The sequence below is a fragment of the Abramis brama genome (assembly GCF_963993115.1).
Source record: "Abramis brama genome assembly, chromosome: 2".
Lineage (NCBI taxonomy): Eukaryota > Metazoa > Chordata > Actinopteri > Cypriniformes > Leuciscidae > Abramis > Abramis brama.
The window spans coordinates 25,035,570-25,055,742 of NC_139964.1; the positions used below are offsets into that span (position 1 = coordinate 25,035,570).

At 43.1% G+C, this 20,173-nt stretch overlaps 2 protein-coding genes across 6 annotated transcripts in view; both read right to left on the reverse strand.

The window, feature by feature from the left end:
* Positions 1 to 575: 575 nt before the first annotated feature.
* On the reverse strand, positions 576 to 15,540 carry LOC311072709 (B-cell receptor CD22-like). Of its 3 annotated transcripts, none has more exons than XM_084097898.1 (9): positions 14,638 to 15,540; positions 11,548 to 11,624; positions 3,083 to 3,418; positions 2,573 to 2,806; positions 2,163 to 2,426; positions 1,929 to 2,034; positions 1,748 to 1,799; positions 1,231 to 1,373; positions 576 to 1,007 (listed from the first exon to the last, which is right to left on the reverse strand). In XM_084097898.1, exons 2-9 carry the CDS (start codon positions 11,615 to 11,617, stop codon positions 953 to 955), a joined length of 1,260 nt encoding a protein of 419 aa, XP_083954024.1. In that variant the 5' UTR covers positions 11,618 to 11,624; positions 14,638 to 15,540; the 3' UTR covers positions 576 to 952. The 3 variants fall into 3 exon arrangements, with proteins under 3 accessions (XP_083954024.1, XP_083954023.1, XP_083954022.1); XM_084097897.1 differs by lacking the exon at positions 14,638 to 15,540 and adding an exon at positions 12,588 to 13,847; XM_084097896.1 differs by lacking the exon at positions 14,638 to 15,540 and adding an exon at positions 12,071 to 12,580.
* Positions 15,541 to 16,224: 684 nt separating this feature from the next.
* LOC311077898 (B-cell receptor CD22-like) overlaps positions 16,225 to 20,173 on the reverse strand; it is a 77,867-nt gene continuing 73,918 nt past the window's right edge. For all 3 annotated transcript variants that reach the window (XM_084106543.1, XM_084106541.1, XM_084106542.1), the window contains 7 exons: positions 19,546 to 19,803; positions 19,211 to 19,465; positions 18,863 to 19,126; positions 18,685 to 18,784; positions 18,488 to 18,533; positions 18,036 to 18,277; positions 16,225 to 17,904 (listed from right to left, as the gene is read on the reverse strand). In XM_084106543.1, coding sequence (XP_083962669.1) covers positions 17,871 to 17,904; positions 18,036 to 18,277; positions 18,488 to 18,533; positions 18,685 to 18,784; positions 18,863 to 19,126; positions 19,211 to 19,465; positions 19,546 to 19,803 — 1,199 coding nt within the window. In that variant the 3' untranslated portion in view covers positions 16,225 to 17,870. The remainder of the gene's footprint in view (positions 17,905 to 18,035; positions 18,278 to 18,487; positions 18,534 to 18,684; positions 18,785 to 18,862; positions 19,127 to 19,210; positions 19,466 to 19,545; positions 19,804 to 20,173) is intronic.

The window sequence follows — 20,173 nt, forward strand, 5'->3', positions numbered from 1 at the left end:
ACATGTCGATGCATACTGTATGCATTAGTGAGTGTGGTGGTGCTTATGGGGTGACGCTCTGGGATGGGTGAGTATGCAGCGGCGGCGGGGGTATTAGAGTATACTCACTACAAAAAACTAGACTACACCACTGGTTCAAACTACTGACCCTAACTCAAAACCCGTGTTCAAACTCAAAACCCGTGTTCAAAGAAACGTAAACTTGAACATGATGTTAAATCAATTCCAAAGCTTTACTTTGTTTAAAGGAGTTCCCCGCCATTTTAATCGGAAAAACTCGAACTGCAAATCCCGCTGAGTTGTGGAGGAGTGAAGCTGCGCGCGCTCTCAGTCAGCCGCTGTCACGCGCTCGGACGGTTTCAGCTCCCTCTAGTGGTTGAGTTTAACAAAACAGCAGTTTAACAGCAAAGTTTAAAAATTTCGCTTATTATTATATAAGAGAATATGGGCTATAAGCACATGACTAAATACATTGTGAAATACAATTAATTATTAATAAATCGAAGGAAAAAATCACTCTAGCTTTCTTCACAGGCGAGACTGCATTTAGCTTTAACACTTTTTATTTTGGTATTTCTCATGGTAAGTTCATTTTTGACATATTTTTAGTAATTTACAAAAGACTCAGTCACACAAGAAGTACCTGATATTAACTGACAAATCTTTCACTTTTTATTAGCACAGGAAATGGCAAATACATTCTGTAAAGAGAGCTTTGCAGGACAGGTGGAGCCTCCTTTGCACCACTATCAGGTTGTTTGCTTATTTGGCTTTGGTTTACAAGGAATGCAAATGCTTTAGATTGAACTAATTTGGAGCAGATACACTCAAAATATAATCATGATTAAAAGAAACACAAATACTAAAGCAAGAAAAGGTATTATTATAGTCTGGTTTAGATATGTTTTCAGATGCTGTTTAAAAAAATAAATAAAAAAAAAGTAAGTCTGCATTATCTGATGCTGCTGTAAATCACAGACAATTCCTTGTCTTGGCTTGCAGTAGATCTGCAAAAATGACAAATACATAATTAACTGAGAATGAGATCAACACAGAGCGTTAAACATGCTGAAGCCCAAAATATATTTTTAAAGGTGCTGTACAAGGTTCAGCTTTTAATACTTGTATATATTTTATTAATGTGCAATTTTCTGTAAAGACATTGTGAAAAATAGGCTACTTTGCGAATAAAACTGACTTATGAAGCAAAATAATTCAGTTTTTGCTCACTTGGCTTCAGCAGCAGGATGGTGAACTGCAATGCTGGCATACTGAACCTCATCCTCCTCAGGTTTCTTTGTGTCTTCATCTCTGCAATCTTGAACAGAAGCATTTTTACCAGCACCAGATTCAGAGGTCTTTTCTGTAGACGGCTGCAATATAATGTGGCATACATTTAAACTTACAGCAACCTGTAAACATTCATCTCTCCACATTTAATGATAATGTGTACGATAAGTGAATCATAAGTGTACGATAATTAACCTGCAACTCTACAGAACGTCATTAAATTCATGAGCTGATGTTACCATTCATGCATTTATGTGAATTAATATTTTATACATTTTGATTGGCTAGTAAAAAACAAACAATATATCAATGTAAAGTTTTAGTGGCATCAATGAGCTATTGTATGTTGTACAAAGTTTACACCACCTTTTAGAAAGGGACAAAAAATGTCAGCAGAAAAGTCTGTGATACATGATCAATGAAATATGAAGTGATTTAACATCAGCTAGAATCTCACCTTTTTTTGCTCAAGGTCTTTAGGGTCATTATTTCTTCTGTTATTCCTGTTGCTAAATATATAAGGATGCATGCATATATGAAAGTTAAAACCGTAACAGACTGCTTTTTCTGCAAAAAAATGGCTTGCCAAATATATACACATTTGTAGGCATATGCTTAAATAAATATTTCTCACTAACCTTATGAACACAATGATGAGAAACAAGAGCCCAAACCCAGCTGCAATTGCAAAAGTGGCACAAATAGCAATGACATACATGATATTCCAACCCGATCCTTGAACACCTAAGAGGAAAGACAAATCAAGATAATTTATTTTCAGTAAAGTCTATGAACATGTAATGATAAATTAGGGGGTGAATGAACTTCACCCTTACATTTAAACATGATGAGCACAGAAGTGTCTTGAATACCTTTAACAGTGAGTGAAACAGACGCTGATCTCTGAGATCCATGTTTATTCTGAGCCTCACAGTAGAAGCGTCCACTGAAACTAGAGTCAAAGCTGGAGATGCTGAAACTCTGTCCAGATCCAACAGCTGAGGTTTCATTCTCCTTAAACCAGCTGAAGTTCAGAGCAGGAGGGTTTGAGTCACTGCTGCAGTTCAGAGTCACTGAATCTCCCTCCACTATTACACCAGACCGACTGACCGACACTGACGTATTTTGGGGGGGATCTAGACGTAAAACAACATGGTCTCCTTTATTCATGTCATTTTGTGGAGACTGACTACTGCTTGATATATAATGAATGTATGTATTTGTGATAAGTACTCCATCCATGATATTTGTAATCAGTTGTCTGATATAAATGAATACTCACACACGACACTGATGCTGACAGCAGGAGAAGGCAGATGTTCATGTCCTCTGACGGCACAGCTGTATCTGCCAGAATCACTGCGGACTGACTGAAACTGAAGGATGTCGCTGGTGAAGTTTAAAGCCTGTCCATTTTTGTACCAGATGAATCTGTCTGTCAGATTGCAGGTGGTTCTACATGTCAGATTGAGCGTTTCTTTCTCCAGCACCAGCTGTGGAGCCTGAACCTGAAGGCCTGAGGAAATCAAATCAAATCAAATCAAGTATATTTGTATAGCGCTTTTCACAATACAGATTGTATCAAAGCAGCTTCACAGTATTAAAAAAAATAAATAAATAATACAACAAAGTTTGTTTCTAGTGGAATTTATTGATTGATAGAATAAAATTAAATATCCCCAAAATATCCCCAACTGAGCAAGCCAAAGGAAACACATCTTTCTAACCATGTCTTGAAGGTAACAACTTTTTGTTAAATAAATAATGGAAATGAAGGACCGAAGTGGATTACCAGAAACAATAAGTTGAATTCCTGGTTTACCAAACCATTTGTCTTTATCAGTTATGAATCTGAAATAATATATCCTCTCATCGTTTTCAGTGACGTTGTGCAGTCTGAGGACGGCAGTTTTGTTTTGTCTGTCTTCAATGAATTCAACCCTGTCTTTATACTCTGGATATTCTTTTAAACTTTTGATCTCTACATCTGGGTTCTTGATCCAAAATGTATCTGTGAGTTTATACTGCTGAGGGAATCTATATGTGCATGACATGTTTACTGAGGATCCTCTGAGAGCACATATTGATTTAGTTTCATAAATCACATTCCAGTCTTCTCCAAAAACTCCTGAAACACAAAATACAGAAAATCAGTAAACTACTGCAACACACACAGACACACACACACACAGACACACACACACACACACACAAAAGTGTCAAAACTTGTGTTTTTGCACAAGTTAAATAATATCAATCAGTTTTTGTGAAGTGAGTGAGAAGTGTTTTAAAATGTCCTGCAGACGACTATAAAGGGTGTTGCAGAAAAGAGATGATCATTACGACACAGAAAGGTAAAAACTGAAAAGAGCAACATCAACATAAAGGCCAAAATATGAACTCCAACTAAGACTCCACTATGATCAAAGAAGGAAAGAGAATAATCGTTTAATTTGTAAATGTCAACTGTTCTGCTAACTCCCAACATTACACTAACTTTAGCCACACCCCTTCTCTTAAGCCCCGCCTTCTAAAGACATGTGAGCCAATCTGATGTCAGCAGGCATTATAACAGACAGTGATTGACAGGCTGAGAAAAATTCTGGATTGAAAATTCTGGATTGGCTGAAAACGTCAAGCTCCCCAAGTGAGCTGCTGGAATAAGGGACATTTTATGTGTGCTATTACACAAAAATATATAATATTAAAGTGTTGTAATCAGGGACTCACCAGAATTCATGAGTAGAAAGATGAGAAGAAGAGCAAGAGCCATTCTGACTTTCACCAACACACCAAACTTCACAGACGATAACTTAATATAGTTATAGGTACAGTATAAGAATCACTATGTTAGTAGTTATGCACATTAGTATAATAATAGCAGGAAACTCAACTCATTTATTTATTGAAATGAATCTGTTATCCAACAAACAGAGGCTTATGTATTTGTCTATTAAAGAGTTTTATTATATCAGAGATCCGATGACCTCTTCATGAATAACAGTGATCATATTTAATCCTGTACTGTGACTCTGTTGCGTTTAGCAATAAAGCTTTTAAAAAAGTGTGTTATTGTCTACAAAGGACAAATCTATAATCATCATAACAGTTCTGCTGAATGAAAGCTTTTCAACTTCTTATGAAGATCAGCCACATTATATTCATTACAACATTAAGTGTCTACATATTTACACACTTTAAATTGAATTTTACAACTCTTTATTAATATGTAAAAACTCTCATACCTTGGCATTGTAGTTTTCATCACTAGTACACAAAGAGCAAATGTTGAGTTTGGAGACTGAACATGTTAGACGAGTTACGCTGAATAACTTTGAATATGGTTATAATAACTTAATGTAAATGTGTTTTCCATGTAAGTTACAGAGATAAACACTTCTCCATATTCACAAAATGGCCTTCTGCCTTTACTGTAAATGTCACTTCAACACCATTTTATTTGTAAGGCACTTTTCACATCACACATTGTTTTAAGCTTTACTTTAAGCTTTGTTGAAGCTTTACATGTTTGTCTTCAGACATCTAACATCCAAACATGAGATCTGGGCCGTTTTATATGAGTTTGTGGCTTTTTAAGATACAAACGTGATTCTGTTTAACCATTAAGCTCATATTCTACAGCCTCTTCCTGTCAGTCTAAAAGAAAGAAAGAAAGAAAGAAAGAAAGAAAGAAAGAAAGAAAGAAAGAAAAAGAAAGAAAGAAAGAAAGAAAGAAAGAAAGAAAGAAAGAAAGAAAGAAAGTGTGAATTAATACATTAATAAATAATTTACTTTGAATTTCTGCTTGGTATAATATGTGATATAAAATATTAAACAGTAAAATAAAACAGTTGTCACGGGGGTGACGAAGGCGGGAACCTTTTTTTTGAGAATGTTTCCCCCGGGGAGCGCTTCTGCGGAAACATCAGGACGGTTCCGGGTTCTCACGTGAGTGTCATGGCGGCGGGCGAGGCTTGATGAGGGAAACTCGCGGCAGGTGTGAGAGGAGAGGATACAGGATGGTGATTGGGACATGGAGGAGGAAGGGGGGCTCATAAAAGGACACTTTGGTGGTGAGGAGCGGGGGAGAGAGAGGCACGAGGGGGAGAGAGGCACGAGCGAGAGAGAGGCACGAGCGGAGAGAGAAGCCTGAGGAGGGCACGAGGGGATGTGGGGCGCGCGGCGCGCGGCACGTGGGCGGCCGCGGCCGCTGATGCGGCGGGATGCGGCGGGAGGCGGCGGGAGGCCGCGGGGGAGGGAGAGGGACAGAGACAAGGGATTTCGGCTGGATTGCGTGTGTGGGCCGTTGTTTGCGCCTTGGGTCTGTTGAGTTGCGGTTCTATTGTGGGGATGGGCGCGGGTGAACGGTGTGTGGTGGGTGTGCAGGTGTGGGAGTTGTGTTTCTGCTGTTCACACGCAGTCACAGCTGTCTATTAACCTCTTCTCTGCCTGAGTCCTGTGAGTGTACAGCTACGCTGGTGAAATACGATTAATCTCTTCTCTGCCTGAGCCTTGTGAGTGTACAGCTATGCTGGTGAAATACTATTAACCTCTTCTCTGCCTGAGTCCTGTGAGTGTACAGCTGCGCTGGTGAAATACGATTAACCTCTTCTCTGCCTTAGCCCTGTGAGTGTACAGCTACGCTGGTGAAATACTATTAACCTCTTCTCTGCCTGAGTCCTGTGAGTGTACAGCTACGCTGGTGAAATACGATTAACCTCTTCTCTGCCTGAGCCCTGTGAGTGTGCAGCTACGCTGGTGAGATACATAACCTTTGCTCTGTCTGAGCCCTGTGAGTGTGCAGCTACGCTGATGAGATACGTAACCTCTTCTCTGCCTGAGCCCTGTGAATGTGCAGCTACGCTGCTATGCTGGTGAGATACGTAACCTTTGTTCTGCCTGAGCCCTGTGAGTGTGCAGCTACGCTGATGAGATACGTAACCTCTTCTCTGCCTGAGCCCTGTGAATGTGCAGCTACGCTGCTATGCTGGTGAGATACGTAACCTTTGTTCTGCCTGAGCCCTGTGAGTGTGCAGCTACGCTGATGAGATACGTAACCTCTTCTCTGCCTGAGCCCTGTGAATGTGCAGCTACGCTGCTATGCTGGTGAGATACGTAACCTCTTCTCTGCCTGAGCCCTGTGAGTGTGCAGCTACGCTGGTGAGATACGTGACCTCTTCGCTGCCTGAGCCCTGTGAGAGTGCAGCTACGCTGGTGAGATACGTAACCTCTTCTCTGCCTGAGCCCTGTGAGTGTGCAGCTACGCTGGTGAGATACGTAACCTTTGCTCTGTCTGAGCCCTGTGAGAGTGCAGCTACTCTGATGAGATGCGTAACCTCTTCTCTGCCTGAGCCCTGTGAGTGTGCAGCTACGCTGGTGAGATGCGTAACCTCTTCTCTGCCTGAGCCCTGAAGAGAATGCCGAAGAGACTTTTAAGAGACTTTTTATTTATTTAATAAAGTATATTTATTTTGAAGTCTGTGTCTGCCTTTTCCTTTGTGTCCACGGTCCGCTCCTCAGGGGTGGCGCGCGGGTGGGGGGGTGGGCGGCCCGCTGGCGCTCCACCCCGACCTGTGACATAAATGGCGTAGTCGGCAGGATGCCGCCCTGAGTTGAGCGACCGTGGGCCGAAGGTATGGCGACCAGTTTTTTATTTTATTTTTTCCCTTTTTTTGGTTTTGCTCTGTTTCCTTTTTTTCTTTTTTTTCTTTTCTACGGCGTCCCGCTCCAGGGACTGGAGCGGATTGGTGGGGGAGGATGTCACGGGGGTGACGAAGGCGGGAACCTTTTTTTTTGAGAATGTTTCCCCCGGGGAGCGCTTCTGCGGAAACATCAGGACGGTTCCGGGTTCTCACGTGAGTGTCATGGCGGCGGGCGAGGCTTGATGAGGGAAACTCGCGGCAGGTGTGAGAGGAGAGGATACAGGATGGTGATTGGGACATGGAGGAGGAAGGGGGGCTCATAAAAGGACACTTTGGTGGTGAGGCACAAGGGGGAGAGAGGCACGAGGGGGAGAGAGGCACGAGCGGAGAGAGAGGCACGAGCGGAGAGAGAAGCCCGAGGAGGGCACGAGGGGATGTGGGGCGCGCGGCACGTGGGCGGCCGCGGCCGCTGATGCGGCGGGAGGCCGCGGGGGAGGGAGAGGGACAGAGACAAGGGATTTCGGCTGGATTGCGTGTGTGGGCCGTTGTTTGCGCCTTGGGTCTGTTGAGTTGCGGTTCTATTGTGGGGATGGGCGCGGGTGAACGGTGTGTGGTGGGTGTGCAGGTGTGGGAGTTGTGTTTCTGCTGTTCACACGCAGTCACAGCTGTCTATTAACCTCTTCTCTGCCTGAGTCCTGTGAGTGTACAGCTACGCTGGTGAAATACGATTAATCTCTTCTCTGCCTGAGCCTTGTGAGTGTACAGCTATGCTGGTGAAATACTATTAACCTCTTCTCTGCCTGAGTCCTGTGAGTGTACAGCTGCGCTGGTGAAATACGATTAACCTCTTCTCTGCCTTAGCCCTGTGAGTGTACAGCTACGCTGGTGAAATACTATTAACCTCTTCTCTGCCTGAGTCCTGTGAGTGTACAGCTACGCTGGTGAAATACGATTAACCTCTTCTCTGCCTGAGCCCTGTGAGTGTGCAGCTACGCTGGTGAGATACATAACCTTTGCTCTGTCTGAGCCCTGTGAGTGTGCAGCTACGCTGATGAGATACGTAACCTCTTCTCTGCCTGAGCCCTGTGAATGTGCAGCTACGCTGCTATGCTGGTGAGATACGTAACCTTTGTTCTGCCTGAGCCCTGTGAGTGTGCAGCTACGCTGATGAGATACGTAACCTCTTCTCTGCCTGAGCCCTGTGAATGTGCAGCTACGCTGCTATGCTGGTGAGATACGTAACCTTTGTTCTGCCTGAGCCCTGTGAGTGTGCAGCTACGCTGATGAGATACGTAACCTCTTCTCTGCCTGAGCCCTGTGAATGTGCAGCTACGCTGCTATGCTGGTGAGATACGTAACCTCTTCTCTGCCTGAGCCCTGTGAGTGTGCAGCTACGCTGGTGAGATACGTGACCTCTTCGCTGCCTGAGCCCTGTGAGAGTGCAGCTACGCTGGTGAGATACGTAACCTCTTCTCTGCCTGAGCCCTGTGAGTGTGCAGCTACGCTGGTGAGATACGTAACCTTTGCTCTGTCTGAGCCCTGTGAGAGTGCAGCTACGCTGATGAGATGCGTAACCTCTTCTCTGCCTGAGCCCTGTGAGTGTGCAGCTACGCTGGTGAGATGCGTAACCTCTTCTCTGCCTGAGCCCTGAAGAGAATGCCGAAGAGACTTTTAAGAGACTTTTTATTTATTTAATAAAGTATATTTATTTTGAAGTCTGTGTCTGCCTTTTCCTTTGTGTCCACGGTCCGCTCCTCAGGGGTGGCGCGCGGGTGGGGGGGTGGGCGGCCCGCTGGCGCTCCACCCCGACCTGTGACATAAATGGCGTAGTCGGCAGGATGCCGCCCTGAGTTGAGCGACCGTGGGCCGAAGGTATGGCGACCAGTTTTTTATTTTATTTTTTCCCTTTTTTTGGTTTTGCTCTGTTTCCTTTTTTTCTTTTTTTTCTTTTCTACGGCGTCCCGGTCCAGGGACTGGAGCGGATTGGTGGGGGAGGATGTCACGGGGGTGACGAAGGCAGGAACCTTTTTTTTTGAGAATGTTTCCCCCGGGGAGCGCTTCTGCGGAAACATCAGGACGGTTCCGGGTTCTCACGTGAGTGTCATGGCGGCGGGCGAGGCTTGATGAGGGAAACTCGCGGCAGGTGTGAGAGGAGAGGATACAGGATGGTGATTGGGACATGGAGGAGGAAGGGGGGCTCATAAAAGGACACTTTGGTGGTGAGGAGCGGGGGAGAGAGAGGCACGAGGGGGAGAGAGGCACGAGCGAGAGAGAGGCACGAGCGGAGAGAGAGGCACGAGCGGAGAGAGAGGCACGAGCGGAGAGAGAGGCACGAGCGGAGAGAGAAGCCCGAGGAGGGCACGAGGGGATGTGGGGCGCGCGGCACGTGGGCGGCCGCGGCCGCTGATGCGGCGGGAGGCCGCGGGGGAGGGAGAGGGACAGAGACAAGGGATTTCGGCTGGATTGCGTGTGTGGGCCGTTGTTTGCGCCTTGGGTCTGTTGAGTTGCGGTTCTATTGTGGGGATGGGCGCGGGTGAACGGTGTGTGGTGGGTGTGCAGGTGTGGGAGTTGTGTTTCTGCTGTTCACACGCAGTCACAGCTGTCTATTAACCTCTTCTCTGCCTGAGTCCTGTGAGTGTACAGCTACGCTGGTGAAATACGATTAATCTCTTCTCTGCCTGAGCCTTGTGAGTGTACAGCTATGCTGGTGAAATACTATTAACCTCTTCTCTGCCTGAGTCCTGTGAGTGTACAGCTGCGCTGGTGAAATACGATTAACCTCTTCTCTGCCTTAGCCCTGTGAGTGTACAGCTACGCTGGTGAAATACTATTAACCTCTTCTCTGCCTGAGTCCTGTGAGTGTACAGCTACGCTGGTGAAATACGATTAACCTCTTCTCTGCCTGAGCCCTGTGAGTGTGCAGCTACGCTGGTGAGATACATAACCTTTGCTCTGTCTGAGCCCTGTGAGTGTGCAGCTACGCTGATGAGATACGTAACCTCTTCTCTGCCTGAGCCCTGTGAATGTGCAGCTACGCTGCTATGCTGGTGAGATACGTAACCTTTGTTCTGCCTGAGCCCTGTGAGTGTGCAGCTACGCTGATGAGATACGTAACCTCTTCTCTGCCTGAGCCCTGTGAATGTGCAGCTACGCTGCTATGCTGGTGAGATACGTAACCTTTGTTCTGCCTGAGCCCTGTGAGTGTGCAGCTACGCTGATGAGATACGTAACCTCTTCTCTGCCTGAGCCCTGTGAATGTGCAGCTACGCTGCTATGCTGGTGAGATACGTAACCTCTTCTCTGCCTGAGCCCTGTGAGTGTGCAGCTACGCTGGTGAGATACGTGACCTCTTCGCTGCCTGAGCCCTGTGAGAGTGCAGCTACGCTGGTGAGATACGTAACCTCTTCTCTGCCTGAGCCCTGTGAGTGTGCAGCTACGCTGGTGAGATACGTAACCTTTGCTCTGTCTGAGCCCTGTGAGAGTGCAGCTACGCTGATGAGATGCGTAACCTCTTCTCTGCCTGAGCCCTGTGAGTGTGCAGCTACGCTGGTGAGATGCGTAACCTCTTCTCTGCCTGAGCCCTGAAGAGAATGCCGAAGAGACTTTTAAGAGACTTTTTATTTATTTAATAAAGTATATTTATTTTGAAGTCTGTGTCTGCCTTTTCCTTTGTGTCCACGGTCCGCTCCTCAGGGGTGGCACGCAAGTGGAGGGGTGGGCGGCCCGCTGGCGCTCCACCCCGACCTGTGACACAGTCAATTCAATTCTGTTTAAATGTGAAAACCTTTAGAGAAGCTTGTTCTCATGTGAATTTCCAAATTTGTCCTAAAACTAATAACTTTTTGTTAAATATAATGGAAATGAAGGACAAAAGTGCTTTACTAGAAACATGAAGTTGAATTCCTGGTTGACCGATCCATTTTTGTCCTTCATTTGCAGTTATTAATCTGAAACAATACTCTATCTCAGCGTTTTCAGTGACATTGTGCAGTCTGAGGATGGCAGTTTTGTTTTGTCTGTCTTCAATGTATTCAACCCTGTCTTTATACTCTGGATATTCTTTTAAACTTTTGATATCTACATCTGGTATCTTGATCCAAAATGTATCTGTGAGTTTATACTGCTGAGGGAATCTATATGTGCATGACATGTTTACTGAGGATCCTTTGAGAGCACATATTGATTTAGTTTCATAAATCACACTCCAGTTTTCTCCCAAAACTCCTGAAACACAAAATACAAAGAAGATAAATGGTCAAGTATAAGTTATGTGTAAATGCAGCTAAAATAAAATCTATCACTTGTTGCTGGAGAGATGACACACAGTGAGAGAAGTGTGAAAAGTCCTGCAGAGGGGTGTTGCTGAAAAGCATAAATGATCACGCTGACACAGAACTGTGAAAAGCGAACACATCCACAGGCGCTTTAAGCGATTTCAGCCATTTTGTCAGCGTAACCACACGCTCTCCCCAAAGCCCGTCTTCTACGTGTCAACCAACCCAATGTCAGCTAAAATTACTGACAGACTGAGTGTGTTTCTGATTGGTGGACCGTAAAATAGATAAATAATGCACTCTTTAAAAAAGCTTACAGCTCTATGACAACTGTGACTCACCAGAAGTCAAGAGCAGAAAGATTGGAGAGAGAAGAAGAGTCATTCTGGCGCTCACGACCACAGGAACCATCACAGCTCTATAGACAAACATATAAATACACACATCCACTTCATGCACTCCATACCTATAATAAAGCTTCTGAAAATAGTTTGTTTTCGTCTTTGGTTAGTACAAAAATAACAATTCTTAAGCGCTGCTCAGAAACAGTTTTAGTGACTCATCGACACCCAAAGGACTGATAAGATCAGGGTGGCATGGAGGTGTTGCACTGCTGAACTGTGCTCACATTGCTCATGCATGCTAAGAATTAGTCTCAAGCAAGATTAAACCTTTTCTCTGGACAACAATTTCTCTTCTTTTTGCAACATCAGATTGTTGTGTCTTTAGTGTTCCCACAGCATGTCTACACCAGCTTGAGACTGTCTACACTGGACGTGACGAAGCGACCATTGCTAAAATCATCTGTCTTTCATGTCAGGAGAAGCACGTACTTGTCGGAAATAAAACAAGGCGTCAGTTTACTGTTGGAGATTTGTCGTGTCACGATGCTTCATGCCTCATCCAGTGTAGACAGTATGGCTGATTATTATGGGCCCACATCTGGTACACTTGGATTCCACACGGCCCAGATGTGGGCCGGATCTGGGCCGACACTATGTTGCTGTCTGGGTTCTATTGGCTTTTGTTGCTTCACATCTGGTGTAACAGTAAGTCAACAGGACTCAAACACTAACAATGAATGAGGGCTTTACAGCTTCTTACATTGCCCAGCTGGCCTTCCACCAAATCGTATACATCATAATATTTTATATCTACATGTTTGCATACTTCACATTAATCAATTTAGTGTCTCCTGAACTTATTTACCAAGCTTAAAATGCAGCATCCTGTGAAATAAGGGTCCACTAAGGTCCTGTGTGGTATAACCTGCTCCAAGCGACCAACACACAAACATTTTGTCCCAAAAGCTATCCATTTCTTCTCTTTCATAGCCCTACATTTTACAAACTCATCAAGTAATATGTAAAAACTCTCATACCTTGTTCGCAGCAGCTTTCTTCACTAGCACTCAAAGTGCAAATGGAGAGTTTGAAGACTGAACAGACGTATGAAGCAGGGGTTGTATATGATAGGATTTCCTGACTCTATGCAAGCAATGCTCAACTTTCATGAGATTAAAAAAAAAAAAAACAATAGGGTTTTTACACTTGAACAAGTTCATTCTGGGTCATTCTAAACCCCGCATAAACTGAATCCTGAGTTATCTTGTTTAATGTTTAAAGCAACACCAGAGCACTTTTCCTCTTCGGTCCCCCTACAGGTTGGAAGCGGAATTGTCCATTACCTCGGTCGTAAATAATTTAGCCTACCGTTGCATGCACGCTATTTGTTTATCCAGCACCAGCTTTGGAAATAACGATGTCCACAGACAAGGTAGAGTATGTTACATGATTTTATGAAAGTATGATGTATTGCGACATCAGAAACGAAGAAAAACAAAATAATGACATTGCTTGCTATTCTTTTTTAACAACAAAGTCAAGTAATCATCAGTCTTGCATCTTGTAGCCTCCTTCAGCTCTCGCCAACGAGTGTAAGCCGGTCCAATGTTCAATCTAGTTCGAGCTCTTTCTCTTTCATGCTCACGTTTTCTTTTCTTCACCTCCTCCGACATCAAACCCTTCCTTTTATTTGCAGACTCTATCATGATAACAATTCAAAAGCTACCTGGCTGCTAGGTATCTTCCATTTATATGTACCTGCCGAGTACGCTATTGTAACGCTTGCCGTAAAGCAAGTCAGATTTGTAGTTTCTTATGTCTCATTCGAACTACAGATCCACTACCCGATCTGGCAAACTTGAATAGTGCGGTTATAGCCGATAGAGGGACGCAAAGCGAATGCAGAAGTGCCGTTCACCCTGTTACGAGTTGACGAACCACTGAAACTATTTTGGAAACATTATTTTAAGGTAAAAAAGAATCTTTGGTGTTGCTTTAACACTGCTCATACTGTACCCGGAGTTAACAATTAAGAACAATTAAGAATAACATTTTTATTTGCATATTTGTGGTGTCAATGTCTTTGAATGCTATAGCATAGTGCATCTTCATGTTACACATGCTGCATTTCGGGATGACAAAACGTGACGTTCTTGGAGCTGTTCACATCGTCGGACAGGGAATTATGTGTTTCTATGGCAACATTACGAGCTCTATAAAGACGTGAACACTTTTTAGGGCTTCAAGTGCTTACCACTGAAACCCTATTGTACTTGTTAGGATTTTCAAAGATCAGCATCCTGCCCTAAAAGTGATCGGGCAGATCAAACCGCAAGTCGTAGAGACATGAAACTTCGAGGGATGATAGTAACCACCCCATCTACAACGTCACTAAAGCTCACCCTAATCGGCCTGATGGTGGCGCTACAGCGATCAAAAGTATGAAATCGCTCATAACTCAAAAACCGTTAGTCGCAGACTCAATTGTCTTATATCTTTGGAAACATTGGCTCAATACGAACAAGCGTCTCATGTTCATGTCTCGAATTCGATCGTCACCTTTTCTCTGTGTTTTGGATTTCCAGAAAAACCTACTTTTGCTTACAACTACAAGGATTTTCGCCCGGCTGGAACCAAATCAGTGCAGAAAGATTTTCTGGAGTCTGATTGTCCATAATCATATAAAATTAAATTAAAAACGGCAGTTCCTGAGCTTTCAGTATGTTCTGTTGAGGCCAATCAGGCCATTAATGAACTCTCGGTCTCATCAACTGCCTTTGAAAACCCTGTCTGTCCTGCCACGAATACGAAGGTCATCTTTGAGAGTCCTGTCTGTCCTGTCATGGCCACAGGGGTCGCCACTGAACTCTGTGCCAGTCCTGTTATGGCTATAAAAGCCTGCCCTATCACAGCCATAGAGGCCATCTCAGAACTTTATGCCTGTCATGTTGCGAACACAGAGGCCGTCTATGAGCACTGTTCCTTCCCTGTCACGGCCCTAGAGGCCACGTTTAACATTTAACCTCTGTATGTTGTATGGTACAGATCCGCCTAATCCGCCGTGGTGGTTTGCAGTCCCTCCCACACCGCCAAGGTTGTTATCAGTTTCGTCTGCTGTGGTGATCTTCTGCTCCACCGTGGGGGTCGTCAGTTTCACCTACTCCGCTGAAGTGGTCTTTGGCTCCATCTGATCGACTGTGGGGGTCTCCTGCTGTACCTCAGTTCCCAGACCACCTTCTACCTCAGGGGATTGGGCCTTGTAAGAAAAAATTATGTGGACGTCGAAGATCTCAAAAATGAAGTTTATTTCAGCATAGCAGTGGCAAAGTCCACGAAGCACCTTGGGTTCACCGGCGTCAGAATGAACCCAGAACATCCAAATCTCAAACCCTTTATCCTGTAACAGTTTACCACTCTTAATGTAAATGAAGTTGCTCTGTTATAACAGCTGTGGTCTGTATGTTATGAAGTTCTGACACCCCATTGTCTGAGATGGTTCTCTGTGTCCCACACTGATAGATTTTGTATTTTCAGTAATCAGATTAATTTACATTGTGACTGTGTATCAGATGTAATCCACTCTGTCTGTGTCTGCAAAGGTGTGTATCAAATGGCCCATACAGATGAATGGCCCATTCAGATGTATGGCCCATAGAAACTGATTGGTGTGAATGAATAAAAAGAATCAGCATTGCTCAGAGTGGATTAGCAAGTTAGATCGATCTCCTGTGGGAGGCCCTAACAGTTTTCCTTTGTTTGTAGCCCTTTTGTCTTCATGTATAAAGTTCAGTCATACAGACAGAACTTTGGGTTAAGATTGTTGAAGGGCAACATGCTAACATCGCTGCTGAAGGACTGCTACACTACAAACCTTCAATAAATTCTTCTCCCCACAAGAACTCTGGTCAAGCTTACTTATTTTATGTATTGGAGAAATCTAATACATTGGCGAGCCACCCAAACGACTGCTCGGCCAAATACATCAAAATCTAACAACACCCATTCCCATTCTACAATTGATGATGACCATTTGCTTAGGATGTGATCATCCAAATGGTGAAGAAACAATATAACTGTTGCCTTTCTTCTTCTCTATGATAATTAAGCCACTTTGGGGATGAACTCTAAAATATACTTTGGAGTGGGATCTGAGTCGGGGCAAACTATAATATCTTACACCCTCCATCCCTCCCCCTGTTCCTCCTGCCTCCTGGACTGATTTGGTGCGTCTGGAAGCCGCTCTTTTGAGGGGAGACTGTCACGATCCCGGTTCTGTGTCTTTTGTTTTGTATGGACTTTTATGTTGAAGTGTGTTCTCTGTTCTCATTGTGTCTGTCATTCCCTTCATGTGTTTGGTTTCAGTTTCTCCTGGTTTATGTGTAAGTTTCTATAGTTACCGTCATTAGTTCCAGCTGTTGTTAATTGTCTACTCATCGCTCTGTGTGTTTAAGCTCTTTGTTTTCAGTCATACTTTGCTAGTCGTTGTTTTGTGTTGGATCATGTTCGTGTTTGTATTTGGGATTTTGTAGTTGTTCCTGGTGTTCCTGTATTTCATGTGGAGTCTTTTCATTAAAGTGTGCGTGAAAGTGGATTTTCAAAATACAATACCCGACACATTACAGTAATGAGTGTTGGGTGTAAAATGTGCAAAATATTCATGACAATGAAACTAAAGACTTTCTGACAATGTTCAGATTTTATGTATTTAGCAATAAAATCACACAGTATGACAAGAGAAGAGGAAACATCAGTTCTGCATTGACTGTACAAAGCGAGAGCTAAAAGGCCTTTGACTATTCTGCCGTGCAAAGGCAAAAGACCGTAACTTTGTTTTTGGTCGAAAATGAGTTATTTATATTTTTGGCACATTCAAGACCTCCTTTATCATGTGGATGAGTATCTTGAAACAATTCCGTTGTTTTTTCGAGAAAATAATGAGTTGTCTTAACAGTAACTTCCAAAAGCCCATGAGAAACCAAGGCAGAACACAGTAACATCAGTTACCGCTCTTTGGCTTTGTTTTGGAACGCTCAAATTGAGTTACGGTACTCTGCCTTTGTTTAGCCGCGCGTCAATATGAAGTTACTGTGCCGGTGTTCTATCAAATAATGCTACCTACCAGATTGTACGGTTATCTGCCTTTGTTTTACTGTCCATTAAAATTAAAATTACGGTGTAGCCTGTGTACTTTGTACAGCTGCCATCAGTCCCTCTAACTTCTGATGTCCTCAGAGCTTTGTCCTGCGGTCAGAACATTTAGTATGGTCTGAACCCGCCGTCGACAAACGTGCGATTATCGATCGCGAAGGATTATGCAGCGTTGACAGAAAAATGTTACACATGCCGTGGCAGATGAATACAACAAAGAACTAAAGCCCCGCCTCACCCAGTTCGGGTACCGGACCTGGTTGAAACACTCATGCATCTAGCTGGCAGAGTGCCAAAACTTCGCCGGCGCCTTCAGCCCCGCCCTAAACACGGTCGAGCCAAAGCTGGACTAATATATCTAGGGAGGTATTTTGTCATGTCAAATGTATTAATAATGCCATCAGAATGCAACCAAAGCCCAGGATAGCAATAAGTAGATGGCTATAAATAATTGTAAATCATACAAAATAAATGCCATGATCACTAGATTTTATACAGATGTTACTATAATGATTTTGTTAATGGTGATCAGCAACCAAATATTGATAATGTGGAAGTTACTGCCTTTTGCCTTGGCATAACTTCTCACTTTTTGCTGACAATACAAAGGCAGAGTACAGTAACTTTAAAATAGTGGTCAAAAGTCAAGTTTAAGCTCAAGATTTTTTATGTATATAATTTTCATTACTAAAACTTCTATTTGCCAGATTGCCAGTGTCCTACCTATAATTAATTTGGCGGGACAACTAAAAATCTTTAAAGTCATTTTTCTCAGTTCCACACTCTAGCGACTTAAGGTCTTTTGCCTTTGTAGGGCAGTATTACAGGTATCAGTGTGTTCATGTGTGTTTGTGTAGAGTGAGTGTGTGTGTGTCTGTGTCTGTGTCTGTGTGTGTGTGTGTGTGTGTGTGTGTGTGTGTGTGTGTGTGTGTGTGTGTGTGTGTGTGTGTGTGTGTGTGTGCGCGCGTGCTTGTGATTCTGACAATCAATTCAGATTGTAATAAAAGAACTAATTATAAACCAAAATCAATTCATGTCTAAACAGTAAAACAGTCCCATAAATGTGTAAAGGTGAAATCAAGAGGACAGTGAGATGGGAACATGACCTGAGCTGGACTCAAATCCAGGTCTCCCATCAGCATCAATAGGAAGCGGCTCCGATCACATGTTCTTTACTTGACTGAGCTGTAGATCACATCCTCAGATCTGGGGAGAAATTAAACAAAAATAATATGGCATTTCAAGAGGTGACAATCCATCATCTCAACAACACAAAACAAGAGCTCTGATTAAGAACTGAATATGTTTTATTTGAGTTTAAATGAGTCGTTTCTCACCTGTTGGCTTCAGACGGATGATGCGTCTCAATGCAGTCGTACTCTTCAGTCTTCATGTCTTTGTTCTTGAAGTGATGGACACTGGCATACTGAACCTCTTCAACATCTGCAGAGTCTGTTTCTGTTTGTTTCTTTGCTTTAATGTTGGCATAGAGATCATCCGTCTGATTGGCTGATACTAGTGAATACAGTGGATCGTCATTGGTCGAAGCCGTTTCTGCTGATCTGTCAATGTGATCCTCCTGCAGTTTCATCAAATAAAATATCACACAGATATAACAACAGATCGATCATTCAGAAACACAGTGACTGTGAGTTACATGCATGATGTTTTCCAGATTGTCTTCATGTCAAATATTTGTCAGTACATGATCTTGTAAGTCTTGTATTTTCTAGTTAAATATAATATCCATGTCACTGTAGATTCAGGTATGTATTATTATCAAACTTGCCTGATTTTGTCTGATAACTTCAGTTCCACCGTCTCTCCTCTTCTTCCTGGAGAAAACATGTTTTTGTTAGAAAGTACTGAAAAGTAATTTATTTTAAGAAACATTTATTTTTTGTTAGTGGTTTAAGGTCAACAAATGTTGCATTTATGTTTTTTTTTAAAAGAATTTAATGCAGGAGCTGCTCAACATTCACTCACTTTATGAACACAATGATGATGATGATGATGATGATGAAGATCAATCCTCCACATCCCGCCACGATCCCAGAAACTGTGAGCAGAGCATCTCTCTGAACCCCTGAAACAAGACGATCATGAAGATCATTTCACACGTGAGACAGATGAAACTGAAAGAGTGTCTGATTATAGAAAATACCTTTAACAGTGAGTGAAACAGACGCTGATCTCTGAGATCCATGTTTATTCTGAGCCTCACAGTAGAAGCGTCCACTGAAACTGGAGTTAAAGCTGGAGATGCTGAAACTCTGTCCAGATCCAACAGCTGAGGTTTCATTCTCCTTAAACCAGCTGAAGTTCAGAGCAGGAGGGTTTGAGTCACTGATGCAGTTCAGAGTCACTGAATGTCCCTCCACTATTACACCAGATGGACTGACCGACACTGAGACGCTCTTGGGTGAGTCTGAAAAGACAAAAAGTGTCAAATGACATGCAGTAATTGAGCAAATAATCATCCAGAACTGATCTAAAATCAAGGCAGACTTACACATGACATTCACAGTCACAGCAGAGGAGTTCAGAGATCCATGTTTATTTCTAGCAGAGCAATAATAGTTTCCACTGGCCTCAGATTTAATATTAGTGATGCTGTATGTGTCGCCAGATTGCAGAATCATTCCTCCTTTAATCCAGCTGATTTCTGCAGGAGGGTTTGAGTCACTGCTGCAGTTCAGAGTCACTGAATCTCCCTCCACTATTACACCAGACCGACTGACGGACACTGAGACATTTCTTGGTTGGTCTGAAATAGACAAAAAATAAAACATTATTGGATAACTTACTATAACCAGATGATATACTGACTCACATTTATTAACTCACACATGACATTCAGCTTCACAGCTCCAGAGTCTTTCTCTCCATGTTTATATCTGGATCTGCACTTGTATTCTCCACTGTGATCAGAGCTGATGTTTGAGATGCTGAAGATTCTTCCAGATCCTACAATCGTTCCTCCTTTAATCCAGCTGAAGTTCAGAGCAGGAGGGTTTGAGTCACTGCTGCAGTTCAGAGTCACTGAATCTCCCTCCACGATTTCACCAGATCCAGTTATGGATGCTGAGACACTCTTTGGAGGATCTACATAAAATATATATAAAATATGAAAATAATTACTTTATTCATGCCATGACCTTCCATTATCTTTATTATATTACTGAAGTTTATCTTTAAGTAGAAATCAAAATGAAAAAGGTGCAAACCTACATCTGAACTGAAAAATTAATAAAACAATATTATATTTACAGATTTATCAACTAAAGATTCATAAAAAAAGTAACTAAACACAAATTCATGTTTTAATGGACAATTGTACGTTACTTTCAGAAATTAGCCGGGGTTTTTTACAGCAAGGCTTTACAGTGCATCTACACCACTTCAATCCCACTAATCCACCAATTAACTCTTAAAGTCTTTCTAGAAAACAAAAAATGAGCATATTCTTGGTACC